The sequence below is a fragment of the Phytophthora sojae genome, assembly GCF_000149755.1.
Source record: "Phytophthora sojae unplaced genomic scaffold PHYSOscaffold_3, whole genome shotgun sequence".
Taxonomy (NCBI): domain Eukaryota; phylum Oomycota; class Peronosporomycetes; order Peronosporales; family Peronosporaceae; genus Phytophthora; species Phytophthora sojae.
This window is the reverse complement of record NW_009258117.1, coordinates 8,857,500-8,872,418: the sequence shown is the minus strand read 5'-3', so window position 1 is coordinate 8,872,418 and position 14,919 is coordinate 8,857,500. Positions and strand designations below refer to the sequence as shown.

At 49.4% G+C, this 14,919-nt stretch overlaps 5 protein-coding genes across 5 annotated transcripts; 2 read left to right on the top strand and 3 right to left on the bottom strand.

Moving 5' to 3' along the window:
* Positions 1-1,166: 1,166 nt before the first annotated feature.
* PHYSODRAFT_285700 (hypothetical protein) lies at positions 1,167-1,526 on the bottom strand (the record flags this gene model as incomplete). Its single annotated transcript, XM_009526583.1, has 1 exon — positions 1,167-1,526. The coding sequence occupies one exon, from the start codon at positions 1,524-1,526 to the stop codon at positions 1,167-1,169; it is 360 nt and encodes a 119-aa protein (XP_009524878.1).
* A 3,339-nt stretch (positions 1,527-4,865) lies between these two features.
* On the top strand, positions 4,866-5,369 carry PHYSODRAFT_491035 (hypothetical protein; the record flags this gene model as incomplete). Its single annotated transcript, XM_009526582.1, has 1 exon — positions 4,866-5,369. One exon carries the CDS (start codon positions 4,866-4,868, stop codon positions 5,367-5,369), a length of 504 nt encoding a protein of 167 aa, XP_009524877.1.
* A 45-nt stretch (positions 5,370-5,414) lies between these two features.
* On the top strand, positions 5,415-5,801 carry PHYSODRAFT_488787 (hypothetical protein; the record flags this gene model as incomplete). The annotated part of the gene is made up of 1 exon (XM_009526581.1): positions 5,415-5,801. The coding sequence occupies one exon, from the start codon at positions 5,415-5,417 to the stop codon at positions 5,799-5,801; it is 387 nt and encodes a 128-aa protein (XP_009524876.1).
* A 745-nt stretch (positions 5,802-6,546) lies between these two features.
* PHYSODRAFT_330010 (hypothetical protein) lies at positions 6,547-7,692 on the bottom strand (the record flags this gene model as incomplete). The annotated part of the gene is made up of 4 exons (XM_009526580.1): positions 6,547-6,861; positions 7,023-7,235; positions 7,334-7,477; positions 7,552-7,692. 4 exons carry the CDS (start codon positions 7,690-7,692, stop codon positions 6,547-6,549), a joined length of 813 nt encoding a protein of 270 aa, XP_009524875.1.
* A 6,519-nt stretch (positions 7,693-14,211) lies between these two features.
* On the bottom strand, positions 14,212-14,679 carry PHYSODRAFT_330008 (hypothetical protein; the record flags this gene model as incomplete). The annotated part of the gene is made up of 1 exon (XM_009526579.1): positions 14,212-14,679. One exon carries the CDS (start codon positions 14,677-14,679, stop codon positions 14,212-14,214), a length of 468 nt encoding a protein of 155 aa, XP_009524874.1.
* Between the last annotated feature and the right edge of the window lie 240 nt (positions 14,680-14,919).

Below are 14,919 nucleotides of genomic sequence, written 5' to 3'. Positions count from 1 at the left end.
TCAGACCGAGGTGTCACCACTGTCGATCGTGTCGGTGAAGCAGTCCAGCACTATGAGCTCATTTTGAAACTCAAAGGGTTGGCGAGCGATGCGCCGAGCGTCCCGCTCGCGATTGTAGCGCATATGACCGAAAAATGCTGCTGGGGTTGTGCAGAGTCTTGGCGTCGCCCAAACCATGACATCAGCGTGGGTGATAATGTAGAAATCCCCCCCGTCTTCGCAGTAGTTGTGCTCTGTTTTTGACTTGGGAAGCTGATGGCAGCAAGGCGAGAACTTCTTCGGAGTGATCGTACTTCATGAGTAGGGTGTTCAAACACTTTTTGGGACCTTGGCCTCCCAGCAGCAAACCGTCGATCTCCGGAAGTAATGGCTTGTAAATCCCCGTCCGCTGCGTCTCAATCGGTGCCACAACTGCTGTATGCATACCACTACGCGAAAACCGAAACTTGCCGTCGGGATCCAGAGTGATGCTTCACACCTAGGTGCAAAATATGTGATATCGGCTTCTGTACTTAAATCACCTAGATAAAATAGATATGATAGCGACTTCTGTACTTAAACCTGCCACGAACTTTGTCCGAATCTTTAAAGGCCAGAAATGCTGTAAATGACGCTAGGTTAAAGTTCCAGAAACTTGCTTCGATCCTACCCTTCTAATTGTTTTGGTAGGGCACCGAACAGTAGCCCTACAAGCCCTCAACCGAAAAATTTATGCAATGCATGTAACAGCCATTTCGAATGTACAGAATGAAATAAATCCATCCGAAATGCAATGTAGCTGTCGAGAATGAAATGTATCCCCACTAAATGGAAAGTCGCCGGTGAGAGAATGAAAAATGTTTTGTTCCTTCTTCGACCAACTGCTACCACATAATCAGGGCATGGAATTCGCTGCTACTCCTCTCCATATGTAGACACTTTCACCCCGTTAGATAGCCTCGGTACTTGTAAGGTGGTGGCCCATTCTTCGTAATAATGTATTACCCAAAATTAGCAAGAACAGACCATTAAATATTTGGGAAGTATTTGGGGTCGCAAAACGAACTGGTTGCTGTTTGAATTGTGAGTTAGGACTTTACAATACTGCAAGTACTACAGACTATGGACTGTCGCTCGAGCGGTAAGGTTGGCTTCGATTTGCATTGATGTATGCCAGCGGGTCACGATCAGTTATTTTCGTTAGCCCCATAAACCCTTCTCATCGCCCACACCCTGTTGGCCTCGACCTTCTTAGCCGCCTTGATTATTTCCTTCAGCTTTTCCTTCTGCTTCGCAGTCTTTTTCACAGTTGCGACGGGGCTCAGCTTCTTCACCGCATCCTTGACGTCTCTAAAGCCCCTCTCTTCGTCTTTGTTGAAATCGACCTCATTTGTTTCGACGCGACGTAGCAGCCGGGCGCTGTTCGTGTCGATCAAGTCGCTAATAATAGGCGAGTATCCGATCGTGATCTCGGCCTTGGAATCCTCAGTGCTGCTGGTATGGGAAAGGGCTGCAATCACCAGGGCAAGGATGTAAGTGAGACGCATATTCAGTGCTCGTTTCTTCGAATCTTCGAAAATACGGCTGGGAGGCTTGGAGGGGGTTGGTCGCAGAAGTGCACGCCTCAACGCAGATCGCATTGCGGAATGAGGAGTTTGGGCGGCTTCCGAGAGCTCGCCCGTCGAGGTCCAGAACACTTCTCCCTACACTACATGATTTCAACGTGGAACCCAGCGATCAGATATATAATTACAGTCGCATCTCGGAATTCTTAACTATGGGGCACCGTACCCGCTTTTATTAGTGGCCTGGACTAGGAGTATTCAGCACCATGGATTGGATAAAGCGCGTTTCGACCAATCATATGCACCGGCCCTTTTGCGCACTAAACGCACAATTAGTGTTCCACACAATCTGCCATCAGACCGCCTGCTCGATTGTAGCACCTCCTCGACGTTGCCCTGGAGTATGCGGGCAAAGCTCATCATGCACACGAGCAACATGAAAGGCGGGTTCTATTGAAGACCTAAGGCTTTATATTTTAAAAATTTAAACAAATTATAAAAAACACGAACATCAACAGTGAACGATAAAAACCAGTCACAAGGCCACTAAATGGCAAATGACAGCAAGATTGTTGTGCGAGTACTTCAGATACTACTTATCTATTAAAATAGTCAGTTAATGTAGAACGAATGCAAATAGTAGGACCGCCGTCTACCCTGTCGTCTTGCTTCCAAATAAACCCAGACGGGTTCAGTGTTCAGATTAGCAGGTGCCTCAACACTACCACTTGACACCTTAGGTAGTGCCGTCAAGCTACTATCTATATTATTGGGGTGCCTAAGTAACTGTACTTGAATGATACTTAAAAATTGCTCAGTCAGGCCAAACAATCATTTTCTTAAACAAGGATTATACAAATACAAGAGTGCGATAACCGCGGTGAGACCGCTTCCAAAGGCTACTACGTTATCAACGCCCTGCAGAATCTGCGGGACGAATCTGTTTTAGTATAAACCTCACTGTAATATTATATGTGTGTTATAAATATATGATGAACATTAAACATTTCTCACCCACGCCGGTAATTCTGCTCATATTTAAGTGCTTGACGGTTTATATCTTGAAATGAAGGCAGGCATGCAGAGCGTCGGGCACCCGAACCCGGGTTAATTTACTTACCCGCCCAAGCATACTCGAAGTTTGGGTGCGAGATAACCCAGTCAAATACATAACATCATGTATAACTAAGTTATAGCTAACTGCTGTGTAGTAGTAGTCTAAAGTCCTCGAATAATTATGACATTGCACTTACAACACCAAGCGTTTTACTAAATAAGAGCATATACAAAAAAACCGTTCTGCACTTCTGATATCAAGCGCAAATTCTTTTTACAGTAGTTGGCAGTGAACGACAAAAAATCACGTTAATTCACAGTACATTTTAATTTTCTCAAAGTGCGCTGGATACTTAGTATCATGCATTACCTTAGAATAACGATAGAAAAATGAACGGTTAAGTTTGTTTTAAAAATTAGTAATAGTTGGTGTTCTATTGATCTCTTACAAATACGTGAGCATATTGTTGGCAGACGTTTGGAGCCACACATAGAAGCTGAAATAGGTTTCATCAAATTTACCTTTGCATTATTAACTTTACCGAACGGACTAATATGGTGTATTGTGTAGAATCCCGCGCAAAAGCGCAATTTAAAGCTAACTTTAAATGCGGGAACTGGGTCTGCTCGCTGAAGTACTGCGGACCCAGGCGTTCTAATGAAGGGTACAATATGAGATGCACGGTGGGGGGGGGGGTATTTTTTAATTCTACTTAGAGATATAATGTGAGCGTCAGATATCAGAGTAGCCACGACTTGTATGAATCGGGTAGCATCCGACTCATTCAAACAGACACTCCGGCTGATCGCACGCTTGCTGGTGCTGACGATCCACACGCAGTACGCCTTCGACGCATCTGCATACCCCAAGAAGATGCACTCAAACGCCTTGGCATCTAGTTTCTTGCGCTTCGCCTTGTCGATGTGTGCGAAGCCCTTCGCTCCGAACACGCGCAAGTTGCTCAGGTCGGGTTTTCTCCCCCAAACGATTCAACGGCGACTTCCGTGTGTCAAGATGGTCCGGAATGCTGTTGATGGTGTAGACCGCGGTGTTAACGGCCTCTCCCCATCAGCGCTTACCACATTCTTGTGGTAAATCATGGACCGTGCCAGCTTCATGAGCGTTCTGTTCATGCGTTCTGAGACTCCCTTCTGCTGCGGAGAGTATGGCGCCGTCTTCTGATGGATGATCCCGTGCGTCTCGCAGAACCTAGCCGACTTGATGTTCACATATTTGCCGCCATTATCAGGAGAGTGGTTCCTGTTACAGAATAGAAATCACATGGTTTGATCAAAAAGCAACCCGAACCTTCCCTAAAATAGTCTCTAGCTCGTCTGCGTGTATACAACTATACCCTGAACGACGAGAATAGTTTCAAAACCAATCGCTTGTGGAAGACGGGCACTGCTCGGAACTAAGCAGCCTGCGCCTCTAATGGCGAGCGCAGCAGGGAGAAGGAAGCGATCGGAAAGTGATGAAGGTAGAGGTAGCAGTTCAGCGGCAGACAGTGGCAGCTGTGAAGACGAGGCCTTCGAAGACAGCTCAACTGACGATGGTGGAAGCGGTGAAGGCAACGTCTTGGAGGGCGCGTATTTTACGCTTCCTTACTCGAATAAAATCGACGGTCAGGACTAATGCTCATTAACGAAGTGTCTTCAGGAGGCCTATCACACTCACGCACATCCCCAGAACAGCAAGGACATCTCTTAGATGGCCCACACGCTACTGTTGCTATTGCTCCGGCACTAGAGAAAACCCTCTCGCATCGTGGGAAGAGTTTCATGCCTACATCAAAGTTTGCACGTATCAGGATGGCTACCTTAATTTTTTTAATGCGTGGTATATTTTGAAATGGTTTTGACACTTTAATTGTAACAGTGATTTCGCAAGCGCACGAGTAAGACAGTGAAGGCGCGGAATGCAACAGTAAAGAAGGCTGAAAGCAAGATACCCGATTCGTTCGTACAGTACGCGAAGGGACTGGAGTGTACTCATGCTGGGAAGTACAATCCTAGAGGCAAAGGCAAGCACCAGCGCCAATAGAGCTGTCGAATTGAGTGTCCATCTCAGGTTAGTACTTTCGGTAATTGAGCTAACCTTGTGCCGTTTACATGTTCTGGATTCAGTCTGGATTCGAGCTCCAGACTCCTCTGTTTAGTACGCTCATCCGACATGTATCGATTAACTGACACTATCGTACATTTCTCTGTTTGACGTAGATTAATGCATGCGTTCGGCTCGTCGGTGAGAAGAACCCGACATGGATGGTTTGCATTACGAAGGCCCTTCTGAACCACAATCACACTTTGTCCGACAAGGTGTTCAGCAACTACCCCCGAAGGAGAATTGCCATCCCTTCTGAGGTTGTTGACACTGTCAACGTCCTCCAAAAAGCTGGGGCAAAGAAAAAAAACCATTCACCAGTACATACTGGAGAATTCTACTTGCAAGCGGTCACTGCTATAGACAAAGCGCTTGCATGGCTAACTAAAATCAACTTTTCTATCAAGTTGCCAGCCAACTTTGTGGTTCAATTCGATGAACGCCTTAGTGACAGGCTCAAAGCGTTGCCACTGACACACGATTCGGTACGTCCGCTACGTATAGAAGTAAACTTGCCATTTTGTCTGTACTCATATAAACGAACTGTGAATTACAGGTGCATGCTCTCGAACTTGCAGGCAAAGGAAAGGGTGTCTATCTTGCGAAACTCTGTTCAAAGTGGCGGCGAATATGCTTGGTCACCACAGCAATGTCTCTGTGGTTGACCCGTCATACTTAGGAGCTATTATCGACGGCAAGACTACTGTGGCATGCGAAGCGCTCAAAACATTCTCGATTCAGCTTCGAGAGATATCGTTCTCATCCCGGTGAATTGCAACAACAATCACTGGTGTTGCATCATGATAAATCGAGCTACACAGCACATCACGTTTTACGACCTATTGAACTCGAAGTATGCGCTTCATGTTCGTGCTGTCGCGCACAAACTCGCGGGGATTCTACGGTCTACCATGCGCGACAGCTTTTTCAATGTCCGGTCTTTTGACACTGACGTTGAGATACAGCGTGACAGCTACAACTGTGGAGTATATGTGCTTCTATCTTTTGAGCACTTTACTGGAGCGCCATGCTTTGGCCAGGTGGACAAGACTACGCTGGAATATCTTCGCTACAGGTACATGACAATGTGCTACTAGATACAGTACCTGACCACAACATGGTACAACTACTGGTAGTACTAGATCGAATGCATTCTTCATTTGTTTCTGCTTCTTGCTCATTATCAGCCTACGCACGGCCTCGGACGCCGAGCAGGAGGAGAAGGACGAGGAGGGGGACCCGTACGCGCAGGAGGCGGCCAGCTTGAGCAAGAAGAAGAACAAGAAGAATGTCAACTTCGCGGTGCTCATGGACGACAGCGACAGCAAAGAGGGGCAGCGGGAGCAGGGAGACGAGGAAGAGGAGGAAGAGGAGGAGTACGCGCAGGTGGAGGAGAGCGAGGAGGAGCTGGTGGAAGGAGCAGGAAGCAGAGGAGGAGGAGAAGCCGGAGCCTGTGGTGGAGAAGAAGAAGGACAAGAAGGACAAGAATAAGAGCAAGAAGGAGATGATTCCACCGACCTGTTCTTCGACCCCGTCGACCAGCCCGAGGAGGAGGAGAAGATCACAAAGACTAACTCACCAATACATGATTCTTGAGGTACATCACTCTCAAGCAGTCAGCTCGCCCGTCGAGCTTCTATCCCTGTTTGTTTGATAACCGGAAATGTATACCCTAGCCAGTTCAGATGGTACGACTCGCTCTATCATGTCTGGATGCTGTCTGGATGCTGTCGTGATGTTCTGGATGCTGTCTGGGTGTTCTTGATGCCGTTTTGGATGCTGTCGGTAACTTCAGGCTCGTCTCATTTTTTTTCAGGTTAGAACAGCAACAAGTGCCCATTATCAGTGCGAATGCAGCGAATGCTTAAACTGTTTCTCTGTAAAAATCTTGAACTGCATGAACCTGTCCAGGGCTTCCGAGTTATTCTTCAATAAGTATACCACCGTGTAGCGCGAGAAATCATCGATGAATGCTGCGTGCCGACCGCAGAAATCAGTTTTGCAGACGCCACCTCGGAACCGCACCTCAATGTCCTTCGACCCCATCGCAGACACGCAGACCAAGCATCGATCTAGCGACGGCTCATAGAGCACGTCTACCATGGAGGCGTTAACCCCATTCGCCAGTGTGAGCCGAACATCGCCTACACCTCGCGCCTGTCCGTTAGCGGTCCCAATTGTGATTGGCGTCGTCAGCGGTTGGTACGTAGCGAAGTCATACTCTCAAAATGTCATGTGGCTACTAGCCCCGCTGTCAAGAAGCGAGTTGTCCGTGTGCTCTGCCGTGGCCGAGAAAACAAATTTGCCAGCCCCTGCACCCGAGCGTCCACTTGGCTCAGAACATTCAGCTTGCTTATGGCCAGACTGATTGCAGTTGAAACACTTGCCAAGGAAGTGTCCACAGCCGCGGTTGTCAGTGGCATCTCGGCGTTGAGTGCCTCGAAAAAATCGACCGCGTTGTCAACCTTGCTGCAGGCCGTGCTGATTGCACCGTTCAGCGCCACTTCAGTCTCGACCTTCACATGCATCCTCTCGTATTCTCAGCGCAGCCTTTCCTTGGCGCCCAGAAGCTCGATGCCAGCACTGTTCTCAATGATGTTCACCATCAAATCATATTCAGACGAGAGACTTCCCAGTAGAACACCATTTTCTTGTCTTCGGCGAGCTGGTCGCCGACAGCAGTGATAATCATACACAGCGTGTCAAACTGGAATAGATGCTCCAGTAAGTTGCCACCCGACGCCATCCGAAACTCGTGCAGTTGTCGTCTCAGCTGAGTGCGGTTGTGGAGACTGCGGACGTCTCCAGTATCCCCCATGCGTTCTGCGCCGAAGTTGCATCGCGAACCATGGCTTGGTACACCAGACTCAGGATCGCGAACGCCTTCAGGTCCGCCGTCTTCCATGCCGCCGACTCGCGATCAACTCCTGGCGCAACCTCATCGGTCTTGAGAGTGACATGTAGCAGGTCCTTGCGAGGCAGAACCATCCTTGCGTTGAAGCCGAGCGCCGCCGCTACGCGGCGGTGAATTTTTTGTTAGTGGGCGCTTCGCTCGCAATGCTTGCAGCGCTATAAGAGCAGGCTGCCTACGCTTCGCTACGGCAGTAGTGGACCCGTTCCGCTCGCCTCGTCGGCTCGCTGCACTACTCTCAATAGACACCTTTTGCCCACGTAATTTACGCGTTTTCGAGCACACGTTTCCGCACAAAATACGGGAAATTCATTCGGTAAAATTGCAGAACGACATACTGATTATCATGATATACGTTTGACACACAATGTTTTATGGAAACAGTATATAAATTAATTTATCGACTTTCAATAGTAATTTTACGAGTTGTACAAATGAAACAATTGGCGGGAACCCGGGTACCCATCGGGACCCCGGTTCCCCCAAAACTACCGGTACCCACATATGATCAAATGTATTGAAGAGTCGTCTACGACCTGCGTTGAACGTAGCTTAAGCTCGGAAGAGAAACGGAAGGTGAATTCGTCTCCGCTCTCGTCCTGTGTCTCTCCATGAAAATCCAAACGCTTGCCTGGTACAGCGGTAGAGTGCTTTCCGGTCATATGGCTAACCTCCTGCTCATGTAAGGAGGACTTGGGCATGGTAAGGTACGTTATTCGGGCCTATTCAGTACTGGTGACAGATTTGCGGGTAGTTTTTCGTCGACAGCACCTGGGTTTGATGGTTTGTTTAACTTGCCCCGAGGGTACCAATATGGAGGCCAAAAATTAAATAAATAATTCGCGATTTGGTCGGTATCATTTGCGGGAACCCGGGTTCCCGCCAATTGTTTCAAATAGACGGCATGCGCATCAACCGCACGACCTCGGCAGCGCCGCTGTGCTTGTATCGAGGTAAAGCCGAACGAGGAGTATAATTCTCACTTGTCCTTGATCATAGAAGATGAAAATTGACGTGTTGTAGCCGTCGTTAAAGGCAAAATCTTCCCGGTCAGTTGGGCTAAACATATTTTTTCTACCGCCACACAGTTATTTTATAGTTCCATATCTGACCGCAAGGCGGTCAAAACTCGTTGTAGGCATCATAACCAACAGTTTGGCTCTGAACAGGCTTCTGGGTATCCCATTTAATCGCATCCCTCAACGCACTTGGTAATCTTGTGTTGGATGGGTGTTCGTCAAGCGCGATAAAGCTGATCCGCTTGTGGATCTTTCATGAGTAGTACACACGTCTGACGTACATGCTGCAGAATAGTGTACTCTGCAAACATGTTCGAGCTTTTGACAATACACCCACGAAGTATAAGTCTACGTTAACACCAAAGCTCTTCAAGCAAACTGCACGCGGTACCGGTTGTCTAATCGATCTTTCACGTACGCCGGCGTAGCTAGAAACATATTTTTCAAGGAGGGCAGATTTGGTCCTCGTGTCAGTCAGCTTTTACATTCCCAAGTCGCTGCATGATGAACGGATGAAAATCGTCTGACTCTACGAACATGTTAAGCTTAGCTAAAAATCAATCGCGAACACGGTGGAAACGCTAATGTTTGCTATAAGGCGGTGCTTGTGTGTAGACGACGGGGTTCAAGACCCTCACCTTCTTAGAACGCGTGACGAACTGGGGCATCCACGAGAGTTTCTTCATCTGAAACAATTGGCGGGAATCCGGGTTCCCGCAAATGATACCGACCAAATCGCGAATTATTTATTTAATTTTTGGCCTCCATATTGGTACCCTCGGGGCAAGTTAAACCCTCATACCTAAGTGCTGTCGATGAAGCACTACCCTCAAAATATGCCACCGGTACGGAATAGACCCAAATAACATACCTTACCATGTTCAAGTTTATCTTTCATGAGCAGGAGGATAGCGATGAGACCGGGAAGCACTGTACCGCTGCACCAGGCAAGCGTCTGGATTTTCGAGGAGAGACACAGGACGAGGGCGAAGGTGAATTAACCTTCCTTTCCCCTACTGAGCTTTAGCTGCGTTCTATGTAGGTCATAGACCAACACTTCAATACATTTGCTCATACATGTGTACCGGGGAACCGGGGTCCCGATGGGTACCCGGGTTCCCGCCAATTGTTTCATCTGTCCGATGTACACGTAGTTCAAGGCTCCCCGGTATCAATACAAAAGGTTTTAGCAGCTTTAGCGCTGCGAGTGAGTGGCAAAAAGGAGTAGGGAGACAGGAAGACACTTGTCGGTTGTAGAGTAAAACTCAGAGTGATTCATTCAACACATGCCTGCAATGCATGACTCCTATACGTGCCGTGCACGAGGAGGAAAGCATGAGCCTAAAAACCCCTTTGACCATACAACCCATCAATCGGGCTTGTAGGCCGACTCCTAGCATCCATCTAGGACACGACCAGGATATGCGTGACTACGAGAGAGTAGAGTACGACCGCGTCCGATCATTAACTCTCATACTCCCCCGGAACTCATATCCTGGTCTCCAACTCGATCATGCCGAGCTGGCAGGCGTGCATGTGCAACCGCCTCAACTACGTCCTTGACTCCAAGTAGCTCCCTCAGCCTTTCAAATCGCTGTGGTCCGAGCGCCTTGGTAAACATGTCTGCCATGTTGTCTGCCGTAGGAACGTAGTTCAGCGACAATTCTTTAGCCTCGACAAGCTCAGCAATTTTGAGACTCATCTTTGCTAGCCGCTTCACACCGTCATAGTTTCCGACGTGTTCGCACACTTTTAGCGTGCTCTGATTATCACAATGCAGCTCCGGGACCTTTGGCTTCACGCCTATTTCCGTGAGCAGATTCTGCGCCCACAGCAGGTCCTCGACGCTCTTACTGGCCGCAACCAGTTTCGACTTACACGTATCATCCGTGACACGGTCCTGCTTCTTGCTCTTGAAGCCGAAGCTGTAACCATTCAGTTGGAGCACGTATCCCGTAACTGATCTCCCGGTGTTCGGGCAGTTCGCGTGATCAGCGCCCCTCTACGTCTGCAGCTGTAGTTGAGCTGCTGATTTCGCCTCAGATCGGCGATGCACCAACCCAAACGTGCTGGTACCCTTCAGATACTGCAACACGCGCTTAGCACTTGCGAAATTCTCTTTTGTATACGCTCCAGCGTGGCGCCCGAGACATCGGCCGGCATTGGCGATATCCGGACGGGTACAGGTAACCAGGTACTGCAATTTTCCCACGATTTCACGGAATGGGATAGAAGGATCATTGATTTTCGTCTCGTCACGTTCTAGTGGCACGATCTTCTCATTGTGCATTTGCGGGGACCCGACTGACCGAGCCATGCTCATCTGGAAACGCTCCAGAAGCTCGTTTATATACGCCGTTTGCGATAGACAGAGCATCACTCCAGGCTCGTAGTGAATCTCCATTGACAGCAAATGCCGTACACGGCCGAGGTCCTTCATGGTGAATTGGAGGCGCAGCGCCTCGAGTACCCCATCGATGTCCTTGGTCTTGCCAACTATCATCATGTCGTCCATATACACGGTTACAATCACAATTCTGCCATCGACGTGCTTCACAGAAAGACCGACATCGTACGCGCACCGCTTGAACCCGAGCTCCTCCAGGTAGGCGTGCAAAGTCTGATACCATATCCTCGCTGCTTGTTTTAACCCGTAAATTCCTTTGTGCAGCCAACAAACCCGTCCAGTACCATCGTCAAAGCCCTCCGGTTGCTCAGTGTAGATCGTCACGCCTCAAAGCGGACTATTCAGGAAAGCTGTCTCCACATCAACATGCCTAGCGTCCAGATCCAGCAACAGCGCTATCAGGAGAATCAGCAGCATCGTCGTAATTCGAACTACGGGTGAGTAGGTATCCCAGTACTCGAATCCAAATCGCTGTTTGAATCCGTGGATCACCAACCTTGCCTTGTAGCGTAGGATATTGCCATTTTCGTCGCGTTTTATGACAAACACCCACTTTGTCGTCAGCACTTTGACTGGTTTACCCTTCGATGACTTAGGTCTGTCCACCATTATCCAGGTTCCGTTCTTCAATTGCGACTCCCATTCTTCCATCATTGCAGCTCGCCAGTTAGTTGACCGCGTCGCTTCTTCCACTGACTCTGGCGTCCCGACGAATTCCTCCTCGAGCGTGAGGACGTACCCGTCTAGTCTGACATTAAGTCGTGTCGTTCGAGTTGATCTTCGAAGCGGTTCACCATTTTCTTGCTGACCAGCGGTTGCAGCTGCTGCTCGGCGTTGTCGTCGAGTTTGATGTGGAGTAGGCCTTCGTCCACCACCGCGCTGAGCTCCGGCTTGCTGACGTCCAGTTGTCTGCGGTTGGGAATGATTTCCCGCGTCTTCCTCCCGCGCTTCCTGCGGCGGGTCGTCCTCAGGCTCTGAGTCTTCGCTGCCGCTGGATGATGATTCTTCGTTAGCACCAGCGTTATTGACCGGAGTTGTATCAGCATTCTTCGGGATATTCGCACCTACCGTTTGCGCCGCTGAGCCCCTCGCGCTCTCCGTTGCCACGTATTCCACAGGAAGTGGAACAAATGGTATCTGCTTATAATTTGCTTGTTGCCCCATCAGCAGCGAGTTGATATATGACCGGCTTATAGTAATATCCTCGCGAAAGCACATCTCGTGCTTCCACAATTTTCCCCGTCCGTAAGTGCAGCAACTGATATCCAGGTGATGTCTGTCCAAAACCCAATAGCAGCGCGGATTCAGCTCTCGGACTCAACTTGGTTTTTCGCTTTTGTTTCGCTACATGAACGAAGCCCACCGAACCACACACACGAATCTTCTTCACATCCGGCACTTTACCCAATAGTTTCTCCGAGGGAGTCTTCCCATTCAGCGCCCGTGTAGAGCTCATGTTGTCCACAGCTACATTGTACGGAAGCACCTCCGGCCACAGTCTATCAGGTAGATTGGCTGCGTGCATTGCTGCACGCATCTTGCCGATGAGAACGCCATTGAGCTTCTCCACTAACGCGTTCTCCTCCGGTGTGTACGGGTGTGTGGGGATGAATCTAATGCCGCGCGACGCACAGAACATTTTCAGCTCCGTGTTCACGAATTCACCACCTCCATCACTAGTCATTGTCTTGATACGGTGACCTTGAGCCAGCAACTCAGTCATTAGCCGGATGGTGTTGGCGTTCGCGTCGCTCTTCTTCTTGAGCGGGAAGCACCACTTGTAGCGGGAACCTTCGTCTTGAATTAGTTGGAAGTATCGAAGTCCGGTCAGACCTGGTAAATATTTCCCCATATCGTACGTATCTGACGTGAGTCGCTCGTAATTTACCTTCGTACGCTTCTCTGCTGCGCTCTGCTTGTAGGATTTTCTTCTTGCTTTCGCCGACATACAACTGAGGCAGGTGAACTTCTTCTTGAACAACTCCTTTGGGATATCCATACCCGACACCTTACCCGTCGCCATCATGTGCTTGATTGCAGCCACATTCAAATGTCCGAGAGCTCATGCCACCGCATGAGAGGGTTGGCATCGGCGTTTACCGCCATCATCATCATTGCGTCCGCCTCAGCCAGCTCATCTACTGCCTTCAGCCAATAGTGTTTGCCGTGCTTGGTGAACATCAACCGCACATCGCCGCGATCTAGGAACACCTTTCTCTATGCTTCATCGGGAGGATTAGTCGACATTATCCAGCCAGTTTTCTCCATCACACCCAGGCTCAAGAGGTTAGTCGATCCATGCGGAGAATACTCCACGTTCTCCAACTGCAACGTCACGACCTTTTGGTTCTTGCCATCACGAGTACAAACACGAACACTGCCGCTCATCACACCCCGTGTCAGATCACCTATCCACACTTTGAAACTCGCCCGCGACTTTTTCTCGGTAGTGAACTGATCACGATCGATGCACACGTGCGTGCTGCTACCCGAGTCCAGCATCCACATGCTCGGATTGCCCTGCAACTCGTTCTTCTGCACCATGCCTATCATTTCCTCGTCTTCATCACTGCTAGTGTCATCGTGGCCACTATTGATCCACTGCATGTGGTCGATGACACCTGACACCTCCTTCATGATGTCTACCTTCTTCTTCTTCTTCTGGTTCTGCGTCTTTGAGCCGGACCCATCTGCGCTCACCTTCGCTGATTTATTCTTGTAGTGCCAGCAGTCGCGACGAAGGTGACCTGCTTTCTTGCAATGGTAGCACTTCTTTATCGGCTTCTTACCACCGATATTCCATGCATTTTGACCATCATAGCCACCACCACCATATTGACGATTGCCACAACCGCCATAATTACCCCCGCCGCCATAGTTGCCTGCGCCATTTTACCAGCTATTGCCAGGAGCATTACGAAAATTATTTCCAGCCCCGCCAGTCATGCTCATCACTGCACCCACTGCTCCCCCACCTTGTTCAGCCATTCGATCGCGCTCATCGCGAGACCGGAGAGCATTCGTCACCTGTTGGAGAGTGGAGGGCTCCCTTGGCGAGTCGGAAGGTCAAATTGCTCCAGTAACTCACGGTGAGTCATCGCAACCCCCATTAAGAGCAGGCACGCCATATCGGCGTCTGTAATTGCATGTTCTGCACCCATGTTTCTCAATTACTGCCGAAGTTGGGTCATAGTCCGAATGTATTCAGCCATCGACTGACCCGGCGTATGCGAGCACTGGTACAACTGACGTTTCAGTAACATCGCATAGGAGAAGTCGCGCTGCGTGTGATCTCCCACCAGCGTATCCCACATCTCCTTGGCCGTCGTCATCCCGCAAACCTTTGATGCGTCGTCGTTCTTGCAACCTCGAAGCCCTCGCAAGATTGTCGCCCGTGCCAGTCGGTCGCGCCTGTCAAACGTTGCTTGTTCTGCTTGATCCGTGCCGTGCCGAACTACGGCACCGGTCACTACCTCCCAGGCGTCTCGGTCGCCCAGATAGAGTTCCAGTTCCGCTTGATACAGCTCGAACGTCCCTTCAAAGAGCGGGGGCTTGCTGCTGCCGCGGAATTGTTGCTGCTGCGTTCCCACAGCTCCATCACCAGCATTGTTTGCGTTGCCAGCGTTGTTTCCACTCATCTTGGGCTACTTGATCTTAGTTCTGCACACTTCACTCGCGCGTAGATCTTGGGCTCATAACCTAGCAGCTTTAGCGCTGCGAGTGAGTGGCAAAAAGGAGTAGGGAGACAGGAAGACACTTGTCGGTTGTAGAGTAAAACTCAGAGTGATTCATTCAACACATGCCTGCAATGCATGACTCCTATACGTGCCGTGCACGAGGAGGAAAGCATGAGCCTAAACCCCCTTTGACCATACAAC